The 23,883-nt window shown below is 39.4% G+C and overlaps 1 protein-coding gene across 12 annotated transcripts in view; it reads right to left on the bottom strand.

Annotated features, from left to right (window-relative positions):
- The window catches only part of HHAT (hedgehog acyltransferase), a 516,536-nt gene extending 495,289 nt beyond the window's left edge, over positions 1–21,247 (bottom strand). For 9 of the 12 annotated variants that reach the window (XM_082464282.1, XM_082464276.1, XM_082464277.1 and 6 more), the window contains exon 1: positions 12,797–21,247. In XM_082464282.1, coding sequence (XP_082320408.1) covers positions 12,797–12,984 — 188 coding nt within the window. In that variant the 5' untranslated portion in view covers positions 12,985–21,247. Of the gene's footprint in view, positions 1–10,253; positions 12,102–12,298; positions 12,484–12,796 lie in introns of those variants that run through there. The other 3 variants (XM_082464283.1, XM_082464273.1, XM_082464274.1) reach the window with 3 other exon arrangements.
- Between the last annotated feature and the right edge of the window lie 2,636 nt (positions 21,248–23,883).

The raw sequence follows: 23,883 nt of genomic DNA, 5'->3' as shown, positions 1-23,883 counted from the left end.
CAATCTCCCGTCTTACACAGTAATTGAATTTCTATCTGAACACATGGATACTGAGCTCAACTCTACAGTGTATCCAAGTGTGGACGTTCGAACAGTTCTGGCTCTGAGGCTGTGGTCATCCCCTTCCTGCTGGGCGGAGTTGGAACAGCCACCTTTGGACCAAGAGGTAAACGCCACATAGAAAAACAAGACAGAGGCGCCTCGGTCCCTGACTGCATGTACCTCCCCACCCCACCCCCACCCCCAAAATGCCCTGAACCTCTTATATCTGGATCATTACATGAAAGAGAAATGCATTCCCAGGATATTTAAGCCTGTGCTGTTCTCGATCTCTCTGTTATGGCTGCCATGTCTATATTCTAAGTAATAAAGCAGGTAACAGAAAGTCTTAAAATGCTGCAAATTAAATGATCAGTTCCCAAATAACAAAGAGTTAACTAAATGTAAACCCTTTTACGGCCCTCATTGCTTTACTTAAACCTCTCAAATATGTCTCACTGTGGATGTCAAATTAAAACAACAGCAAAACTTTAAGCCCCAAGCAAGCATTTCTAATATGTAATAGTAACGCCAAAAATCAGAATTCACACATGGGCTCGTTTTACCTTCACAACAGCCCGGTGAAGTAGGTGGAGCAAGGGAGGTAGGCATTTACAGATGAGGAATGTGAAGCACCGTGAGGTCACACAATCAGAAATAACCGAGCCAGGGCTCAAATCCAGGTCTTGAGACCACTGGGCCCCCACCCCACTGCTCAGCCCCATTAGTGCCAGTTCACAGGGTTACTTGTCCTTAGAGCCTGGCTCGGAATCTGCCACACACAAACTCTTTTCTTCAGGCTACAGGGAGACGCAGCAGGAAGGGATAGAAACTTTAGCTTTTGTAATAGGGAAGAACAAATCTGACTCCATGTTGGATCTGTTTTGTTTAACTTTTAACCTTTGTATTCTATTGCTTTTGCTACAAGTTAAAAATATTGCCTATAGCCTAAAACATACAGGAGAGCCCATTCTCAAGGCTCTGACCTTTAATGGTATAACACTTTTTCATTCATATAGAGATAAAAAGTTGCAGGACAGAGAATAACATTTGTCTTGTTGGAGGTTCACAGGAACATCATAACCATCTGACCTAGGAGGACAGCTGCAAGAACAAAGGATCCTGACACCAAGATGTTTCCAGCAACCAGCCACACCCTCTCTCCTTTCACTATAAAAGAAACCTGAATTCAAATTCAGGTAAGATGGTTCTTTGGGACACTAGACCACCATCTTCTCAGTCTGCTGGCTTTCCGGATAAAGTCGCTATTCCCTGCCCCAACACCTTGTCTCTCAATTTATTGGCCTGTTGTGTGGTGAGCAGTACAAGCTTGGGCTCAGTAACACTTTCATAAAATATGAGGTCAGAAATCAGTGGTCCTCCAACCAGAGGACCCTCTGGTCATTACCTAAAAGTTGCCAAGCCAGTCTAGTCTGAGTTTCTCCTGCAGATCTCCTAAAAAATCCAGAAGCAGCCACTCATGCTCTCAATCGCAAGCTCTCTAAGACCTAGTACTTCAACAACGCCTTCTCAGGTTCCCCTACTACTTTTCAGAACCACTTCTAGCTTCATACATTTCTAGTCACACTTTATTTTTAAATACCTGGCATCTCCTAGAATATGTTAAGATTTCTTTCTGGAACTTTGTAGGAATATAGTAATTTTCAATTTAGTGGGAAGTGAATTTCAACCTCTGGGTTTCGTATTGTCTCTCCTTTCCAAGGATGTTGGTATTACTATATTGGATGACTTCCTCAATTAGCAAAGAGCTGAACCCCTCTGCAAATGCTACTAAATTTGAACATAAATAATCTTGGAGATTAAATCAAAGTTCCTGAAGCCCTGCTCTTTTGAACCTTTTCATGGACATTGTCCTTCTAGGACAGTTCCCCTGAATTAGTGATTTAACTGTCAGGAAACTAGAAAACTCAGCGTTATAACATTTTCCTTTTTGATGCTGCTCTTAGCTACAGTGTATATGTTTTGCAGACATATACACAGAGATACACAGTAATAAGCAACAAAGCAGCAGGGCTGTGTCCTCATATTTAAAATTTGGGGACCGGACCAAATAGCCTCCTACTGACAGCATAGCAGGGAGAGATGCATCAGGGAGAGATGCAGACCTAGGGGAGACCGGGCTCTGCCGCTGACTGGCTGAGGAATTTAAGTAGATCACAACTTTCCAGATACGTTTCCTCATAGAGTTATTGAATGGATTAAATGTAAAATGTTTACCCAGGGCCTGGCACAGAGTAAGCACTCAATAAACATTAGCTAAGACCTGTCCAGCAGGACCAGTTAGTGAATTTAACTCGTCAGGAGCTTACCTAGCCAGAGCCCTGGTTTTCTTTCAGAACTGATGACATCTAACTGACCTTCCATGGCGAGAGGGGGTGAGCATCCTACCTGCTGCTGGGCCCTCTTCAGCTGATCGGCAACCCCAGAGTTCTCTCCAATTTCTCATCCCCATCCTCTCCCCACATTCGCCCCAAGGCCACCCCAGACAGCAAACAAACTGTCCTTGGGAGCCACCTGGAGAGCTTTCTGACCAGTGTCTCTTCTCACCACCTCTTTTCTTAGCCCCAAAGGAATTATATGCAGTCCTCCCTTTTCTTGCCTCATCATTCACAATCCCAGGAATGTGACCTCAAAACACCACCATCACACAGACACCCACCTGTCCTTAACAGATCTTTCTTCCTTAATACTTCTTTTCAACTCTTGTCCACTCATCTCAGGAAAATTCCTCTCCCCAGTGTTTTCCCCGCTCCCTGTTCATTTCAGCTGTGCACTCAGAGAGCCAATCAGAGTAGATATGTTTTAAAGGATTCAATGACACAACACAAAGCTGTACCTTTGGGAATGTAACTAGAACTTTTTTTTTTTTCATGTCCAAACCCATAAACGTTCCTAAAAACTCAGAGAATTCTCAAGTTTCTATGTCTCATTTTCTAAACATGCTTATGTTCTTCTTTAGGCATAAGCTACCACGATGAAATCAAAGAAGTCCTTACTCAAATGTGTAAGTAATGCCTCTTTTCTGTTTTTCACACATAAGATTCAGTCCCGCAGCAACATTATCAGCTAAGTGGGCATCCATTCGATAGCCTAGAAACTCGTCACCATTTATAACATGATTTCTGTAGGAAACAGCCAACCTACAGCAACACAGCCTGTTTTTAAGTAGGAGGCTACCTGATCAATCTATACAAAGGAGGTTACAGTACTGATATGTGAGAGCTAAGGCGGGTTGCTGGGATGTCTGATGGTGAAGATGTGTCTGAGAACACTTCCACTTTGGTGGGAATACTGGTCAGGACTGTGAGGAAGAGAAAATGGGGATAGTTTAGGAGGCAAGTGGCGGAGGGTCTTAAACATATATGATGACAGGTTCAGATCTGATTACCTGAAGAAACCTCAGGCTTGTGAGCCAGCACATTTAATTTTTTCATGAAGCTTCAGGAAGAAGAAGCCCCTTGACATAGCAGTAGAAACTAAAGGCAGGGAGGTCAGCGATTCAGGCTCTCGGTGGGAAGTGGAGAGAAAGTGCTAGAACCAAGCAACAGAGAGGAGGGAAAATTAAGTTGCACCTGGCACCAAATTAGTCCAGGAGGCATTGGGGGGGGAGGAAAATAAAGGACATAAAATAGCATCTCCAAAGCTGTCAAGACTACAGTGTCTCAAAGCTGAATATTATTGATGAAGGTGAGAAACAGGCACAAAGTGAAGACAGAGAGAAAATGCATTTAAGATGAGGTCTTGGAAGAAAATCATAGCAGAGGTTTCCCTGGGATTAGGAGAAAGAAGTCAAACTGGAGGAACAAGATTTCTCTACCCCCATACTGGGTATAAGAGCCCCAAGCTGGGTATTTCCAAAAAGTATTATATTTATCTGGGAACTGTAGAACTCAAGCGGCCCACATAATAAAATCTTAGCTGGAAAATGGCAAGAATTCCTCAGCTAAGAGGGATTTTTCTATACTGAAGCAATGTACATTTGCATTCACTTTGTAATTTAACACTCCACCTGCTTTCAAAGATGCCATCCACTCTCATACTCACCAGGAGGGCTAACTGTTAGCTCTTTTTTCAGGAATCAGAATCTTGCTCAGAGAAAAGACGTGATCTGCCCAAGGATCCAGAGAAGCCAGCAATGGAGCAAAAAATAGAACCCAAGTTCTCAACTCCCACTCTCTTAGGCAGAAATCCTGTTCTTTACTCTTGGCAGAAAAGTACAGCTCACTATGCCAGAGCCTGAAGTGTGCATACACATAACTTCTGTAAGATGCTTTTCCCCAGTAACTTCCAATATCCTTTCAAAAGCCTTTTATCTTTATTGTTGATAAGTACAACAAATGGATTCCAACACTTCCACTTTAAATTCTTTTCTGTCCCTCACCCTTGACATTTAGCACTAAATGGGCTAGCACCAAATACTCCCATGCACGAGAGGACGTTAAAATGGCACCCTCCGCATGAAGCTAACAATCTCCAGTGCCATCACCATCACCACTCCCAACTAACTAAACTGAAATTTTTCTCTACTGAGTTTACCCAGAGTTTAGCAACAGCTGTCCTACAATAAGTAGTATTTACAGATTACCTATGCTGAGAAAGCACTTTACAAGTATTCTTTCATTTAATCTCCATAACAACTCTTTGAGGTTGGTACTTCTGGTACCTCATTTAACACAAAAGATAACCAAAGCCCAGAAGAATCAAGAAACCTGCCCCAAATCACACAGCTAGTAAGCAGCAGAGCTTAGATTCATACTCATCAAGTCTAATTCCAGAGCCTTCTCTCACCCACCTCCCTATTCTTACAGAGTTCACAGGATTCATTTTTTCAACATCTATGACAAAATCAATTCACTGGGAAAGCCAGAAGATAATGTAAGCTATATACATGCAAAAGAATTTAAAGTTATGTATAACGTAGATATACCCCAGGAAGAAGATAAACTAGATGTAATCAAAATACACATGAAACATCTAATTCATACATTCCTTAGAAGATTTACTGAAGAAGACAAACTAAACCAAACCAATTTACCTCGGAAATCAGAGGGGAAAGTCAGCAGTTATACAGAGGTAAGGGCTGAATAAAATTGAAATAGTTCTAAATTTAGGAACAAATGAGCACTCTGGAGACCACAAAGTAATAAAGTAAAAGGAACTCATGCCCACTGAAATGACAACGGCTTTGAAGAAAAGAAAATGAAATAGTAGAGCAATATTCTAGCACATTTGGAAAAGATATTAGGAGACTTTTACTCTTTTCCAGGTGGAATTTGATGAAACCTATTTTGCAGAATATACATTACATGACTTTCACCAGGAAAACCAGGCCCAGATTCATCATGTCCTCTCACAGTACAGTGTTCTCCAAACCCTGCTTAAAAGTCTTACGAAGAGTGTTATTCTTCCACCCACATGATACTACAGAGAAACGCTTTTCCAAACCCAGAAAGCCTTCACCCACGCACTGGAATGATAAGCTAGACTGGAGAGGTCCATTGGGCTGGGCAAAGGTCTAATTACAGAATATTTAAAAATACATATCACTACTTCTAAATATGCACCAAATGTTATGTATCACTGTGCAATAAACCATCCCGAAACACAGTGGCTTAAAATAACAAGATCTATTCTCTCTCGTGATTCTATGGGATGGCAATCTGGGCAGTTCTTCTGCTGATCTCACCTGGCATCACTCGTATGACTAAGTCACTGCACGGCTCAAGGAAACTGGAGAGGACAACATGACCTCACCCACATGTCTGGCATTTTGTGCCAGCTGTCAGCTAGGTGCCTTACTTCTCCTCCATGTGGGCACTCATCCTCCAGTAGGCTGGACCCTTCATAGCATGGTGGCTTCAGGGTCTTAAAAGAACAAAGGCAAGAAGTGCAAGGTCTCTTAAGGACCAGGTTCCAGAATTCAAAGAACATTTTATTGGTCAAGGGCCCAGCCCAGATTCAAGGGGGAAGAGAGAACTGCTTCCATCTCTTTACTGGAGGAACAGCAATGGCATCTTAAAAAGGGGCGGGGACGTGGCTTACCATACCAGTACGTTAGAATTCCTAATAAATAAAATCTGGAAAGTTAGTGGAAAAACTACATCTCACAGTAGGTCTTTATTACATAAGATGTCACAAAGGTTGAGAGAGATGTATATTTTAAAGAATTGTGTTCTCAAATCAAAATTTCAAAATCAATATTGTCATCTGGTCTAATCTCCAGCCAGTTTGGGAATTCCTTTTACAATAACCTACCTGACCACTTCCAGCAACATTGCAAGGCAGGGAAACTCTGTTTCTAAGAAGTTCTTATTGTTATCATCTTTTTTTTTTCTTAAACTGAGTCAAAATCTGCCCCTCTATTTCTAAAAAACGTTCTGCTACTAGTCCTATTGTACCTGCAGGAACTAAAAGCACGGAGGCCGGAAAGTATGATAGTTTAGAGGATGGCCCTGGAGTCAGAATGCCAAAGGCTGAATCCCAGCTTTGCTACTTTCTAGCCGTGTGACCCAGCGCAAGTTGCATGACCTCACTGTGCCTCAATGTCCTTACTTATGAAATAGAGATAATAATAATCCTCAGAGAGCTGCTGTGAGGATTAAATGGGTTTACAAAGAGATAGAATATTACCTTGGCCATAGTAAGCTCTAAAATGCTCATTCTTGTTGTGTTTAATATTACTGCTACTATTAAGTATACTGAAAGGCTTAATTATTCTTGCCAATCATACTCCTTCAAATATTTAGAGATAATTAATGCTACCCGCTCCACCCCAAGCCCTCTTCCAGGACAAACCCCCATGCTTCCTTCAATCATTTCAGTAGCTTGGTTCCCAGACCCTTTCCCATTCTGTCAGTTGTCTCTTTATAGTATAGGTACCTAAAGCTGAAACCAAAATTCCAGCTGTGGCAGAGCAAGAGTAGGACAAGACCATCGTTTCTCTTCTTCCGAAACTATACTTCAAATAGTGAAATCTTAGACTCATTCCTGCATTCGACAAATATCAGTGAGCTCCTACTGAAGATCAGGAACTGCACTATTTGTGAAGACAAAATATAAAGATTCCATCTGTAGGATTCCCCAAATATAGCTACCCCAGAAACATCCATGCCCTAATCCCTGAACATGTAAATATGTTACCTTACATGGCAAAGGGACTCTGCAGATGTGATTAAGTTAAAGATCTTGAGATGAGGACATTATCCCTGATTATCTATGTGGGCCCATGTAATCACAAGGGTCCTTCTAAGAGGGAAGAAGGAGGGTCAGAGACAGAGAGGAGATATGATGATGGAAGCAGAGGTTAGAGTGATAACGCTTTGAGGAGAGAGGAAGGGGCCAAAACAAAGGAATGGTAGAGGCAGAGAACAGCAGCAAAGAAGAAAGACACCACTCCTCTGCCTCGCCCCCCACCACTCCAAGCCTCCAGAAGGAATGCAGCCCTGCCACCCCATTCTGGACTTCTGATCCCCAGAACTGTAAGGTAATCAATTTCTGTTGTTTGAAGACACTAAGTTTGTGGTCATTTGTTACAGAAACTAATATGCTACCCCTGCCCTCAATTAGTTCATGGCCTAGTGGAAGGAAAGTACCTAATTAAAAGGATGTATATAAAACATCAGAATATTTTAATCTAATTGTTATAAACTTTAAAAACTTAAATTGCAAGAAAATGAAATCTGAAAACAAAATTTTGCATTCAGTTCTCAACTTAGCATTTTTTTGGCTTCTGTCTCACACTGATATCAATCTTAATATGAAACATAACTCGTAAGTCCTTTTATATGAACTGCCCTTAAGCCAGATCTCTGCTGTTAAAGATTGGCAGAAAAGGAGTCAGATTTATAAGCCCCTAGTTCAGAAAAGCTACTGATGTGATATTGTACCCTTTCCCCGGAAAATTCTCAACCTATTTTAAGCCTGTTTAATCACCAAGAATCATGCCCAGCACATCTTACACTCCCCATATTAGGGGCATCTGAATGAATCAAATTTTTTTATAATATATTTTAAGTAAACTTTGTATTAAAGTATGCTTAGATAAAGAAAAAACAATGTAAGGCTTTCAAAAAGCAGACTCACGCCAGGAATTACTGCTCAGATAAAAAACTGAATGCCCCTTCTGTTCTTTCCTTATAACTCCACTAAAGGTGACCACTAGCACTTCCTCTTGTTGTGTTTACCTTCTTTGTGCTCCACTTTATATTTGTGAGGCTCATCCATGTTGTGTATAAAGCAATAATTTGTTCATTCTGATTACTGTGGAGTATTCCATTGTATAAGCAATTTACTTAGGCTTTTGTCCATTCTACTATTGATGAACCCATGGGTTGTTTCCAGCTTGGGGCTATCAGGAATAATACTGCTCTGCATATTCTTTTACATGTCTTTTGGTACAAATACACCTGTCTTACTGCTTAGTGTTTCTCAAAGAATGACAGACACTCAACAGTAAGCTAGGTCATAGGGGATGTGTATGCCCATCTTTAGTAAATGATACTGCAAAACAATTTCCAAAACAGTTACACTAACTTTCATAACAATCAGCAATGTATGAGAAGTTCAGTTTTCCATATCCTAACCAATACTCAGCATTGACAGGTTTTTTGGTTTGTTTTTTGTTTTTAGCCACTCTGTTGAGTATAGAGTGATAATCCCATTGTAGTTTGAATTTGCATTTCCCTAATTACTAATGAGGTTAACCACTTTTTCATATGTTTATTGGGAATCTGGAAATCTTTTGGGGAAGTGACTTGCCCGTTTTTCTACTGGGCTTTTTCTCAATGATTTGTAAAAAATTATTGCTACATTCTGGGTATGAGTCCTTTATTGGATATAACTATCACAAATACCTTCACCCATTCTGTAGCTTGCCTTTTCACTCTATGGAATCTTTAGATGAACAGTAGTTCTTACCAATATTTTCCTTTATAACTACTGCTTTTTGTGTCCTAGTCAATAAACCTTTGTCATAAAGGTGTTTTACTTTGCTTTCTTCCAGAAGCTTTCTTGTTTCAGATTTCACATTTAGATGTATAATGTATCTTGATTAATTTTTGTGTATGGGGTGAGGTAGATGATCAAAATTCATCTTGTCCATTTGCAATATCCAATTGGCCCAGCAACATTTACTGAAAAGGCTGTCCTTTCTCCAGAGCACTGCAGTGCCACTTCTGTCATAAATCAAGAGACCTCATACATGTGAGCCTGTTTATGGATTCTCTACTCAGTTCCGTGGTCTGTCTAGCACTGTGCCAACACCATGCTGACAAACTATGTACAGTACTACCTATCAGCTTAAGTTTTCCAGTTTTGTTCTTTTACTTAGATTGTCTAGAATTTCCAAATATATTTTAAAATTGGCTTACTATTTTTGGAAAAAATCTGCTGGGATTTTGATTGGGATTATACTGGATCCACACATTTATTTGTAGAGCAATGACTTACCCTTCATTATTTTAAAACTATAAGTTCTCTCAATAATGTTTTAGTTTGCAAAGAATTTTTATCACAAATGGGTGTTGAAGTTTATCAAGTAGTTTTTCTCCTTTATTCTGTGACTGTGGTTAAATTATTGATTGATTTTCTAATGTTAGACAAAGTTTACATTCCTGGAATAAATCCAACTTGGTCATGGTTTAGTATCCTACAAATGTAGGTATAGGTCGCTAGATTTGATTTACCAATACCCATTTTAGGGTTTTTGCGTCTTTTCTGTGAGAGTTTGGCCTATAGTTTCTTGTAACCTCCTTACCAAGCTTTAGTAACAAGGTTATGCTGGCCTTATATAAGCAGTCCGGGAGTATTCCTTCTTTTTCATATTTTTAAATGTTTGTAATATTGCACTAGTGACACCATCTGGGCCTGGAAATTCTGCAATGAAAAGATTTTTAATTACATACTTAATTTCTTTATAGATATGGAACTATACAGATTTTCTAGTTCTTATGTCTTATGAGGTATTTTATTGAAAAAACTTGTCCATTTCATCTGAATTTTCAAATGTATTACCATAAAATTGTTCATAATAACATCTGAAGATTTTTTAAATGTCTGTAGGATATGTAGTGATAACTCCTTTTTTCTTCCCTGACACTGGTAATACCATAAACCATTGGAGGGAAGATGGTCATGCATTATATGACACAAATAAGTCCACTATCACTGGAATATTCTCCAGCAGAATTACACACAGAAGGAGGAAGACAGGTAGAGCATGGAAACAATCCAGCAATTCTCTCTCAACAGCTTTTATCACCAGAAACAACTGTGCACCTGCGGAAAAGGAGACACGAACTGGAGGAGAAAGAAACAGCCATTAGTAACGCTATAGGGTGGCCAGCAAGAACGTGGAGCAAGAAAAACCACCACTAGCTGGGTTTGTAACCTAGATACCCAGCCCTCCACCCACAAGATGTCCCTAGGCAGAATTCAGGAGGCCATGAACTTAAATTTCTTTTCTCATATGTCTGTATTTTCACCAACCTCTAACTGAAATTCAGGATTTCATTTGATTATAAGTGTGAAGAGCAAATCACACTAGTAAGAGCATTTCTGGTGACTGTCACCAATAAGTGTCACAAATTCTGTCATACTACAGAATTGCAGCTGTTGCAAATACTGCAAAACATCATTTACATGGGCATCACTACTTTGAAATTCTGAGACTTACCTGATACAGCCCTGAATTTTGTCACTTAACGCACTAATCAAGAATAAAAATACTATTATAAATGTTGGGGTTTTTACACTATTTTGATCACTGTTTCAATATAATTTGTAACTCTATGTATTTTTAAATGCCTTTTAAAAATTGGCTTCCCCAGACTCCAAAGAAGTCCATGGCACAAAAAAAGGGTAAGGAACCCCTGCAAAGAATCAAGGATCTCACGCAAGCCATGGAACTCCCAGGCAAGAGTTAAGGAGCACTCCCCTTTGGCCAGGCCCTGGCCTGGAAGAAGACACACAGATGAGTAAGGCTCACCCTGGCTAGTTCCTGACATTACCTTCAGAGTTCCCACCAACATCTAGCCACCCACAAAAATGACTGCTCTCTCTAAAGACTTGGCCTTCACTCTAAGTTAGTCTATATAACTTACTTCCCAAGGAGGGGGCAAACAGCAGATAAAGCACAGGCTTTGACCCAGAAAGAGGAGTGCAAAACCCGATCCCAACACTTACTCTTTGTGGCTCTGGCATCTCTTCTAAGTATTCCTTTCTTCTGCTGTGAAAAGGGCTAACACTAGGTATCCTTCCCAGTTATTGCAAGGTTCAAAAATAATGGATTTAAAGCACCTGACAAGCACATCGTGCCCATCACTATTAGTTGAATCTTTCAAGTCAGAACTGACTGTTCCTATCCAACACTTAATCACACTTAGGGGCTGCCACTGAGAAAGGAGGGAGAAAAATTATAGGAAAGGCGGAACATGAAGAATGAAAGGGAAAAAAAACTCATACTTATTCTTCAAATTCCAGTATAAAAACCACCCCCTCCTCAGGAAAGCCTTCCCTCTCCTCTCCTTGTGTTCCCATAGCACTTATCACATGGAAGTAAACGCCTAGCTGTGCACATGAATGAAGGAGGAATGCAAATCAGAAAGGGACAGAAACAGTGAGTCGCACCCCCATATAATGTAAACCACCGACGATACCAACTGGCTAGCCTGACTGCCTTGATCCAAGAGCCACGAAGCAATGAAGCAGCACATTTCTTAACACCAGTGCTATCCATCCTGGTACCTCTCCCGCCCACTTTGTAGGGATTGAGAGGAGGAGGGCCTTTCCACATCAAGACTGATGCCACCTAAAGGCCACACGTAGAAGAAAAGAGGGAAACTGAGTCCGGAGAGTAGAAAGCAAAATAAGTCTCTAACTTTGGGGGTCACTGGAGCCGCAGCAGTCAGGCAGGCTCACTTCTAAGATCGCCAAGAGGACCAGCGTCCACACTTAGAGCAACAGTGCCAGAAGCTGGTGACGAAGCCAAGGAGGGGGGACGCTGGCAGGGGCGTGACCGGACTCGGCCGGCCGCGGGGAACGCAGCCTTGACCCGGGCGCACGCACCCCCCACCCCCCCGCCTTTGTCTCCGCTCCTCTGCCCCGCCCTCGGGCGCGCACGCAGGAACGGGAATTGGAAACAGAAAGCGTATCGGGCGTTTCTTTTCCTCAACCGAGTCAATCGAAGCAGAAAGTCAACACCTAACTTCCCGAGGACCCGCTACGGTCACCAGCTACCAACCTCCGGGCTGTCCCGGGTGGCGGCGGCGGCGTTGGTGACGCTCACGCGCGCCCCGAGTTCCCAACAACCCTCTCCGCACCTCCGAGTTGGCGGCGGCGGCGGCGGCGGCGGCGGCGGGTTTCCCGGGAAGCCGCCCTCTTCCCCGGGAGCGGCGGTTGGAGGACCAGCCCCGCGCGCGTCCTCGGAGCACGTCCCCGCCGCCGCCGTGCCCGCGCGCGCTGCTCCAGGCCGCCGGGCTCACAAGCAGGCGGCGCCCCGGGAGCGGTGGCGAGCAGGCCGCGCGGCTGGAGGGGACCCGCGGGAGGACTGCCCGCCACTCCGCACCCGGAGCGCCTGGCGCCGGCCCGCGGAGCCCCAGCCCCCGCTCACCCGTGGGCCCCGGTGCCTGCGCCCAGCAGCGCACAGACCTCTCCACCCCCGTTTGTTAATTGCAGGCCTGGGGCTGCAGGTTTGGGAGCGGAAGTCACCTGAAGTCCTGCCCCAGTGGTCCCCACGTACCTTTTGTCAGCGAAAGGAGGTAGCTCGGTGGGGTGGAAAGAGGGCGGGCCTTGCCGCTTGGGCGGCTTCTGGAGCTTGCTGTGTGAATTTAGCCCCTGTGAGCCTCCTTGTCCTTCTCTGTAAAGCGGAAATAAGCTTCTCGGCTTTCCTGTAGAATTAGAGTGAGGACCAAATGGGATGAACTTCATGAACTGTAAAGCAGCTTACAAAAATGATCAGCACTGCAAAACGTGTATCAGTGATTTTGAATAGGTCGTAAAAGAGTGGAAGATCTGAAGCTGCCTTGGACCGTGACTTTATGCCAGGTGTTACTCAGAGGCCTCCAACGCCAAGGCTGCCAGAGTTGCACAGACTTATCTGAGCCGGGGAATCACCTGGGCTCTTGTTAAAACCGCTGGTACCTGGATCCCTCTTCAAACCAAAAGAATCAGACTCCCCAGGGGAGGGGTGTTTCAGGTGGTTCTGTGGTCAGGTAAACGTGGACAACTCTGCGTTAGGCAGCAGGAAAACACAGAGGCTGTGCTCCAAGTTTATTCTAGCGGTCATTGAAATAGTCCAGGAGATTATTTTTCTGATCGCAAAATTCTCTGGGAAACCAGAGTATAAACTCTCTGAGGACAGGAGCTATCTCCTCGTTCAGCTCCCACCATCCGCAGCCCCAACACATAGTACAGCATGGTGTTAAGTAAGCAGGTGTAAATAAACTAGTCCCAAGTAGGAGTGCCAGATGTAGCAAATAAAAATACAGGATGCCCAGCTAAAATTGAATCTAGTCTCAGATGAACAATGAATACTATTTTTTAGTATCCGTAGGGCCCATGCAATATTTGGGACATATTGATGCTTTTTTAAAAAAAGTATTTGTTGTTTATCTGAAATTCAAATTTAATTGGGCATCCTGTATTTGATCTGGCAACCCTCACCTGAAGGGTTTGGCAGAGGGAGGGACAGAGTAAGAACTCTCACTATTCAGGTAGTGTCAGACTCAGGGACAGGAATGAGATAACTCCTGTGTTATTTCTAAATGACACTGTTGGACAATAATGTAGGTTCACTGTCATTTACATTTAACCCCTTTCTGCACACACAACATATTCACTGGAAAACACAAATGAAAATAAGGGCAGATTCCATCATAGGTAAATTAGAAACATCAATTAAATAAAAATAGTCAAAATTGAAATGTAAGCAATAGACTGGGGAAAGTATTTGCAGGAACTATGATACAAAGTGTTATTGTTTATTATATATAAATTAAATACAATTAATAAGAAAACATTAGAATCCAATTGTAGATGAGCAAGACACATGAATAAACAATCCACTAAAAAAAAAAACTAGGATATACAATAAGGAAACAAACATATTGAAAGAAGCTCAAAGAAGTGCAAAGTAAAATAAGAACACAATTTTTCACAAAAATATTTGACAAAAATTAATAAATGACATTAAAGGCTGGCGAGGGTGCTGTGTGATAGCACTTATACACTTTTTAGGTAGGTAAGCAATTTGGCAATATCAAAACCCTTACAATTACGAAAACCCTTAATGTTTAAACCTTTTGATTTTGAATTTTGTTTATGGGAGTAAATCCAAAGGAGATAATCCATAATGTAGAAAATGCTCTTTACAAACCAAGATTTCAATTTTAATTTATATCATTTTAATTTATACCATAATAAGGAAAATATAGTATAATGCACCAAAATATACTATAACTGGGGGGGGGGGAATATCCTGAAAATTCCCTAATTTTCCAAAAATAAAAAAGTGGAAATTAAACTAAAACTTATATACTCTGTCATCTATTATACTTGCAACCTCTTAAAATAATGGTTACTATTCATATGTAATATGATCATAACTAAATATTTTTTTAAACTTGTGCATGGAAAAATGACTGGAAAGGAAATAAGGTTAAATTTGGGTGGTGGGACTCTATTCTTAATTTTTCCATATTTTTATTAAGCACAAATTAATTTTATAACAGAAAAATCTTAAGGTGATACCCCCTAAAAAACAAAGTACTTTTCTTATAATGTCAGTTTTACAAACTCTAGAATCTCACCTTTGCACAATCATGTATTAAATGCTAAAACTATCTAAACAGTAAAAGCTCCTTAAAACATTTTCCCTAAATATAAACACCTTAGCCAACTCTGCATGCTGTCTGTTAACCTAGGGTCTATCTTAGCAAATTGTTCTATGTTGAATTTATCAACTTAGTCATTCACATAACCATACCGTAATTAAAGTGCCTTAAATATTTTTTTTAATTCAGCAAATTATATACAGCCTTGGGTTTTACATTCTAAAAGGGGACAAGCTTAATAGCATAGAGTTTTTAAAACTTTTGTAGTAAAATACACATAACACAACATTTACCATCATAACCATTGTTAGGTGTACAGTTCAGCAGTGTTAAGTACATTCACGTTGTTGTGCCACTTCAGGCTCTTTACATCTTGCAGCACTGAAACTCTGTACCCATTAAAAAGTAACTCCTCACTATGCTAGTCCCTGGCAACCACCATTCTACTTTCTGTCTCTATGAATTTGACTACACTAGGCCACTTATATAAGTGGAATCATACAGCATTTGTGCTTTTGTGAGTGGCTTATTTCACTTAGCATAATGACCTCAAGGCTTAGCCTGTTGTAGCATGTGCCAGAATTTCCTTCCTTTTTTTAAAGCTGAATAATATTCCGTTGTATGTATATACAATCTTTATCCATTCACCTGTCAGTAGACACTTGAGTAGCTTCTACCTTTTGGCTATGCTGAATAATGCTGCTGTGAACATGGGTATATAAATACCTCTTCCAGACTCTGTTTCCGATTCTTCTGGGTATATACCCAGAAATGGAATTGTTGGATCATACAGTAATTCTATTTTTTAATTTTTGGAGGAACAGCCGTACTGTTTTCCATAGCCGCTGCACCATTTTACATTCCCAGCAACACGCACAAGGATTCCAATTTCTCTACATCCTCACTTTATTTTGAAATTCATTTGTTTTTTGTTGTTTTGTGTTGTGTTTATTTGTTTGTTTTGATAACAGCCATCCTAATAGGTATGAGGTGATAAATCATTGTGATTTTGATTTGCATTTCTCTAATGATCAGTGGTGCTGACCATTTTTCATGTGCTTATTGACCATCTACAAGTCTTCTTTAGAGAAATGTCTATTCAAGGCCTTGGCCCATTTTTTAATCAGGTTGTCTTTTTGGTGTTGAGTTGCTGTAGGAGTTCTTTATATATTCTGGATATTAACCACTTATCAGACATATGATTTCCAAGTATTTTCTCCCCTTCTGTGGGTTGCCTTTTCACTCTGTTGATTGTGTCCTTTGATGCACAAAAATTTTTAATTTTGATGAAGTCCAGTATATCTATTTTTTTCACTGCCAGCACTTTGGGTGTTATAGCCAGGAAATCATTGCCAAATCCAGTGTTATGAAACTTTTCCCCTAATGTTCCCCTGGTTTTTTTTTTCATAGTTTTATAATTTTAGTTCTTTATAGTAGATATTTGATCCATTTTGAGTTAATTGGTTAAGGCAAGGGTCCAAATTCATTCTTTTGCATGTGGATATCCAGTTTTCCCAACACCATTTGTTGAAAAGCATGGACATCTTGCAAAGGCCAGGGTTTAGAGTGGAAGGAGCGGATGGTTGGATATTCAGCCCCTTTTGGAAGTGAGAGGGAAGATAACTGCAGTAAATGTCAGAATCTAGACACCAGGAGAAAAGTTGTGGGTGTTGAAGAGGAGAGGATTTTCCCTTCTCTCTTCAGTGCTTTACACGTAGGCGGAAGTATCTGGCCTTCAGTGATCTGTGCCTGTCTTAGCGCAGAAGTATCAGGGTTCTGGAGCTCCCTGACTTGCAGCTGAAGTGGCCAGTCCAGGGCCCAGACATAGCCAGAGCTGCCTTGCCTTGGAAGGCTTCTGTTCTGACCATTCAAGTAAAGCCAGAGAAATTCCTCCCTGGAGTTGAGAAGCGAACCATGCCTAGAGTAAACTTGATGACCAAAATTGATGATAATTGAGGTTTAAAAGAGGAAACTAATTTGTGCCTTGGTATTATGTTTCTTTAAAAGCAAAAATATCAAAATTAGTATGTAAATGTGGGCAATTAATGGTCAGTCACTCTTTATACCATTATTTTGATCCTAAAGTCATTAATCAGGTGCCTTCACTGGGCATGTTTTCTCTCCAGCCCTCTCAGTTAGTGGGGCCTGAGTAGTCTAGTGGGGCCTCCTGTCTAGACAGGCAGCCCTGAGCACCTGGGAGCCAATCTCCAGATGGCAGGACTGGTGCTTAGGAAGGATTAACCAGCCAACTCTTCTTTGTGAATTCAACTATGACTCAGAGATATTATACTGATTCAACAGAGGCACGAATGATTGTTGAGACTTAATTGATAAAGGCTTAAAGATAAAGGAGTGAATTTCTAATTATGAAATTTCAGGCACAGGCAATAACGGGGAGCTATTCGGAAGGATTCAAGTGCCTTCCCAACCCTCACCACCTGGCACAGGCTCTCATCTGCTCCACCTACGAGGATGTTGGCTCTACTTTATGGTGATTTGCAATAGTCAACATTGACCTAGCATTTGTCCAGCATCTACTTTACACACAGCACAAATTGAATGCTGGGGGAGATTTTTTTAAGTGAAAAAAAGACTTGTCCCACAGGAAGTGGCAGTCTAGCTGAGGATTCATCAAATATACACAAAACAGCTAAAAAATAATAAGTATATTTAAAATAATATAATTCAAACTACCCATAAATGCTGAAGAATGGGTTCATATCAGTAGCGTAAACTCTACAGAGCACAATTCAATGCCACCTCCTCCAAGAAGCCTTCCCTGACCACCCTGGCAAAATTAGTCCCTGCCCAGTCATTCTCTGTTTATTACACTATTCTTTTATATTTTAGTGTAGCACTGACACTCTCTGAACTTCTCTTGGTTTTTTAACATGTGTTTATTATCTATGCCAGTATTATTCAGGCTATTTGCAAGGCATAATACTTTAGTAGATTGTAAAATAAAGCTAATGGATCATAACTAGACTTAATTTTTTTTAACAAAGTAGAATAGAATAGAGTAGAATAGAATAGAATGAGAACACATCAGTGGATTTTTATTAAGAATTGTGAACTTGGAAATACTGCATCTGGTTGCTATGAACAGAATTAAGAGAAATAATGGAAGGCTATGATGAATTTCAGTTGACTAATACAAGTTATTCTGCCTTCTGCTAAAAAACATCTCATTTGATTTTTTGGTATATGATGTGAATATGACCATCACCATTACAGGACAATTAACCAGAATTTATATTTTATATTAAAATTTTTCAGACTTCATTGTAAAGCATTTTTCTGAAAGAACGTTATCAAACATGATATGTTTCAGGTTTGCGTCAAATGTACATTTAATTAAATTAGCATGAATTTCCCTTTAATGGGATTTCTCCTTACCATTACAAGAGCAAAGAATGATGAAGGGAAAATTGGAGGAGCGCCCCAGTTCAAACTCTAGGTATCTAGAACTGTAGACAATGTTGAGAAATATATTGGCTCTAATAGTAAGCTTCAACTTCACTGGAGGAGCATTCTAAAAAGAAAAAAAGAATGGAAGATCTTATGAGGCAGATTATTTACAGTATTTTTTTCAGTGAGTAAAATCCAACAAAAGCGACAAATCCCAATATATTATTTGTAATGACGCCTTCAAAACTAGTAGGACACTTAGAAACACAGCATACTGGACTTGTCAACAAACCACTCAAACACTTTTAAATGAAAACAAAAGACGAAAAATTATTGGCACAATTTCTTAGTTGTTCTACAGAATGTTAATGAGATTTTGTTGCATATGGTTTGGCAAAGAGAAAATGGCTCATACAGATGTTAAAACATTACTCTTCTAACATAAATAGAAATGATGCGTATGATTTTTAATGCTAAATCAGCTGATAAATTAAAATTTACAACTCTTTGAGATAATACTATTTCTAGTTGAATCTGCACTATTGCAGAAACTTCCAAAGCCATGCTCCTCATGTAGTTAAAATCCAGTATCGAGTTTGAGATCCATCTCCAAAAGAGCATGGATTCTGTAAGTTATTCAACTCTTCTAGTTTATGCAAGATGACAGGAATGTGTGTGTGTGTGTGTGTGTGTGTGTGCGTGTGCATGTGCGTGTGTTTAAATTTAACCTGGCATACACTGGGTCAGATATATTTACAAAACTGGAAAAAAATGCCTTGTCGGTCAATATCTATCAAACTGGAAAAATAATAAAGGAAGTGTGAGTGGTGGAGCCAGCAGATGTGGCTAGAAAACATAACAACAATTATTTAAATATTGTTAAAAGCTACTAATAACACTTGTGCTTAGAATCAATAGGAATTCTACTTGACATCTCTAGAAATGATTCTGCTGTATCTCATGGAAGTGTTAAAAAAAAAAAGAAAAACATGGTGAAGGTGTTAAATTTATTAAAGAGAGCTCATGGAACAGCCAAAATATTGACGTGTTTTGTTCAGACTGGAGCTAGCCAGACCCTCATGCTGAAGCACACTGAATGAAGTTCACTGACTGTCCTAAGGGAACCCAAGGGAAAGTATTAAGCATGGTTAGTAAACTCAGAAATGAGTCACATTTTTCTAGATGAAAAGCAATCTCATTTGGCAAGCAATCTCATTTTTGAAGATGATGTTTGGGATTTAGAATTAGTATATTTAACTGATGATATTGATATTTTTAATGAACTGAAATTTATAACTTCAGGGAGAAAACAACATGATAATTCAGCAAGCTAAACATATCCAGGATTCCAAACGACATTTTGTTATGGCAAGTAAGATGTAAAAGCAATCACCCTAGCTCCTATTTGTTCCCAGTATTATCACAACATATTGAAAGGACATTATCAGTAAAGACAGGGACGGAAATCAAATTAGGGAAATTGTTACATTCCATTTCTCAGTTTCAAATGTGTAATCATTACTTTCCAGAAGAGAAATTATAAATACTACGAAAATTCTTTCAGATGAAAAAACCATTTTCTTTTTTAAAATTCTGAATCAATAATTGACCTAAACTTGGTGCCTCAGAGAGGCAAATGAATTATTAAACCTTAGTTCTTCATTTGCACTAAAGGATGATCACAAGGCATTAAATTCGTCACCATTTTAGGGTGAGATTAAAGAAGAATCTCCATTGCCAGGTAAAAAGAATGCATCACTATTATTACCATTATTGTATGAACCAGGATTTTCAAACTTTAAAACTGATTAAAACAAAGGAGAGAAGCAGGCTCGTGTGTTGATGCATGAAGTATCGTCCTTGTGTGTTCTGGACTGGAAATAACTGAGAAGCGTACGAGCACCTAGTGCACTAAATAAAATCTTGCCTAATTTTTGTTTATGTATTGCTTATTTGGGAATTTTTTCTATACTGCATTCAAGTATTAATAAGATAATATTAATTTTGGGGTTTTTTTTTATATGTAATAAGAGTGTTACTCTACAAAACTTTTTATTCTGTTGGATGAGGAGAATAGAAAAGGAATGAACTTCTCTGCTGTGCAAAAAGTATTCTTACTGGGAGGTGTGATTTGCGAGAAGGTAGAAAAGCACCCGACCTGTCAGTGTCTACCCTCCCCTGAAAACAGCCCCTATAGAATATAAACTCCAGAAGGGCAAGAGTTTGAACTGTCTTGTTCACCACCAAATCTCCAGTAGTACATAACATAGTACCTAGTACATAGTCAATAAATATGTGTGGAATACACGAACTAACCAAATTGGAAGGGAAAAAAATTCATAGTTTGTGATTTATCTCTTGTTTGCATTATCCAGGCATCTTTCTCCCTTCTAAAGATGTGGGTTTTAGAAAAGATAAAGAGAAGTTACTAGAGTCATTTCCTCTGAGGGCCTGCCAGTTGCTAAGAACCAGGAAGGACTCCAATCCCTTCTAGTTCGGGAGAAGATTGTAGATGGCCTTGAGTTCTAGGCCATAGGAAGAAGCCCTGGATGGGAAGTGACTAAGAGCAGTGGGAGGGATCATGTGCAGGTCAAACTACAGGCTTACAACAGACTGTTACTTTTCAAACTTCACAGAAAGCAGCTGTGCCTTGTGTAAGGTTGCTGAGCTCTTTTTTAGCTGAAAGAGATAGTCTAGTCCCCATCCCTCATCTTATGGAGGTGGAATAAGCACAAAGTAGGAAGTAGAAATGAGAAATGGTCTTTAGATGTTGAGGGAGGGGACAGAGTCAAATTTAGGTTAGCCTTCATTTCCTCTTTATAAAATGGGGATAATATTTGTACCATATCACTGAGATGTTATGGGGATTAACTGAAATAATAAATGTGAAAAGCCAAGTACAGTGCCTGACCCATAATATGCACTCAGTCATCATTAGCTATTATTATTACTATGAGATGTTTGGAAATACTGAGGTTTGATTTCTTTCTGTGCCTTTCCGCTACTCTTTCCTCTACCATTCTGTCATATTCTATACACTTTGTTCTCAGAGAGTAGAGAAAGCTGAAAATAAAAAGTCTGTTGAATGTCTGAATGGATAACTCGTAGTAGAGATAACATCTTGAAAGGCAGAACTTTCTTTTATTCCAAAAGCTGTGCATTTTGAGAAAGAAACACCCAAGTGTGGAACTGTTTCCTGATTTTTGATTTGGGGCCCAGTGCCCACCCCATGAACCAAATCCCAGGACTAGTGATGGATAGAAACCCACTATTAGGGGGCAGTGTTTTTCAAACTGGGTTGAGACCTACTCTTGGATAATAAGATTGATTTATTGGGTTAAAACTGGTATTAAAGGAAACAGAATGAAATAGAAAATACCAGAGTACATTGCAGTACAATGGAGTACATTGGAGTAATGGTAAATATTGTTTCATGAAGCTGTTGTTTCATTTATGTTGTGTACATGTACTCAGCCATGATGTAAAATGTATTTCCTACTGTAGTCACAGTCAATGAAATTTGCACATACCAGAAATGCCATAGCAGAGGGCACATGTGTCTCTCCTATCAGAATGTCCCAGGAAGAACAACAGCTGTTTTCCCTTCCAAATCAGGGTATGCATAAGCTCCACTCCCCAGATGGATGTCCTCTGCAGCTACAAAGACTGAAAGAAGTAGAAGGAATAAAGAGACGAAAACTCCTGAATAGCTACCCAAAAGAGACCATGTTTTAATACCGTTTTAAAACCAGAATTATAAAACAGTATGGAGGTACCTCAAAAAATTAAAAATAGAACTACCATATGATCCAGCAATTCCACTTCCGGGTATTTAACTGAAGAAAATTAAAAGTCTAACTCAAAAAGATATATGCACCCCCATGTTCACTGCAGCATCATTTATAACAGCCAAGATATGGAAACAACCTAAGTGTCCATCAATGGATGAATGGATAAAGAAGAGGTGAGATAGATATAGATATATATATATAGATATATAGATATATATATAATATTACAGATAATATATAATTGTATATATTATAATAATTATATATATAAAATTCAGCCATAAAAGAATGAAATCTATGAAAAATCCTCAAGAAAATATTAGCAAACTGAATTCAACAATATATAAAAAGGATCATATACCAAATCCCACATCTCTGGAAGTGGAATTTATTCCAGAGATGCAAAGATGGTTCAATATCTGCAAATCAATCAATGTGATATACCACATTAACAAAATGAAAGATAAAAATCACTTGGTCATCTCAATAGATTCAGAAAAAGCATTTGACAAAATTCAACAGCCATTCATGATGAAAAAAAAAAAACTCTCAACAAAGTTGGTATAGAGGGAACATATCTCAACATAATAAAAGCCATTTATACAAACCCACAGCTAATATCATACTCAATAGTAAAAAACTGAAAGATTTTTCTCTAAAATCAGGAACAAGGATGTTCACTCTTGCCATTTCTATTTAACGTAGTATTGGAATTCCTAGTCACAACAATCAAATGATAAAACATCCAAATTGGAAAGGAAGAAGTAAAACTGTCACTATTTGCAGATGACATGATATAGAAACCCCTAAAGTCTCCACCACAAAACTATTAGTACTAATAAATGAATTCAGTAAAGTTTCAGGATCTAGGTTAATATACAGAAATCTGTTGCTTTTCTATACACTAATAATGAACTATCATAAAGAGAAAGCAAGAAAACAATCCCATTTAAAATTGTATCAAAAAGAAGAAAATATCTAAGAATAAGCTTAACCAAGAAAAAGACCTATACTCTGCAAGCTATAAGACACTGATGAAGGAAATTGAAGACAATACAAATAAATGGAAAGATACCCTGTGTTCATGGATTGGAAGAATTACTATTATTAAAATGTCCATAATACCCAAAGCAATCTACAGATTTAATGCAATCTCTATCAAAATACCCATGACATTTTTCAAAGAATTAGAACAAATAATCCTAAAATTTGTTTGGAACCACAAAGACACCAAATAGCCGAAGCAATCTTGAGAAAAAAGAACAAAGCTGGAGGTATCACACTCCCTGACTTCAGACTATACTACAAAGCTGCAGTAATCAAAACAAGTTGGTATGGCACAAAAACAGACACACATCAACAGAACAGAATAGACAGCCCAGAAATAAACCCATGCATATATGGTCAATTAATCTACAACAAAGGAGGCAAAAATATACAGTGAGGAAAAGAGAGTCTCTTCAATAAGTGGTGTTAGGAAAACTGGACAGCTACATGTAAAAGAATGATATTAGAACATTTTCTCACACCATATACAAAAAGAAACTCAAAATGGATTAAAGACCTAAATGTAAGACCAGAAACCATAAAACTCCCAGAAGAAAACATGGCAGGACACTCTTTGACGTAAGTCTTAGCGATATATTTTTTGGATCTGTCTCCTCAGGCAAGGGAAACAAAAGCAGAAATAAACAAAGGGGACCTAATTAAATTTAAAAGCTTTTGCACAGCAAAGGAAACCATCAATGAAATGAAAGGACAACCTACTGAGTGAGAGAAGATATTTGCAGATGATA

Source organism: Balaenoptera physalus (genome assembly GCF_965194825.1).
Source record: "Balaenoptera physalus genome assembly, chromosome: 1".
Classification (NCBI taxonomy): Eukaryota; Metazoa; Chordata; class Mammalia; order Artiodactyla; family Balaenopteridae; genus Balaenoptera; species Balaenoptera physalus.
Note: the sequence above shows the minus strand (reverse complement) of the source record. Positions and strands in the feature narration are given on the sequence as shown.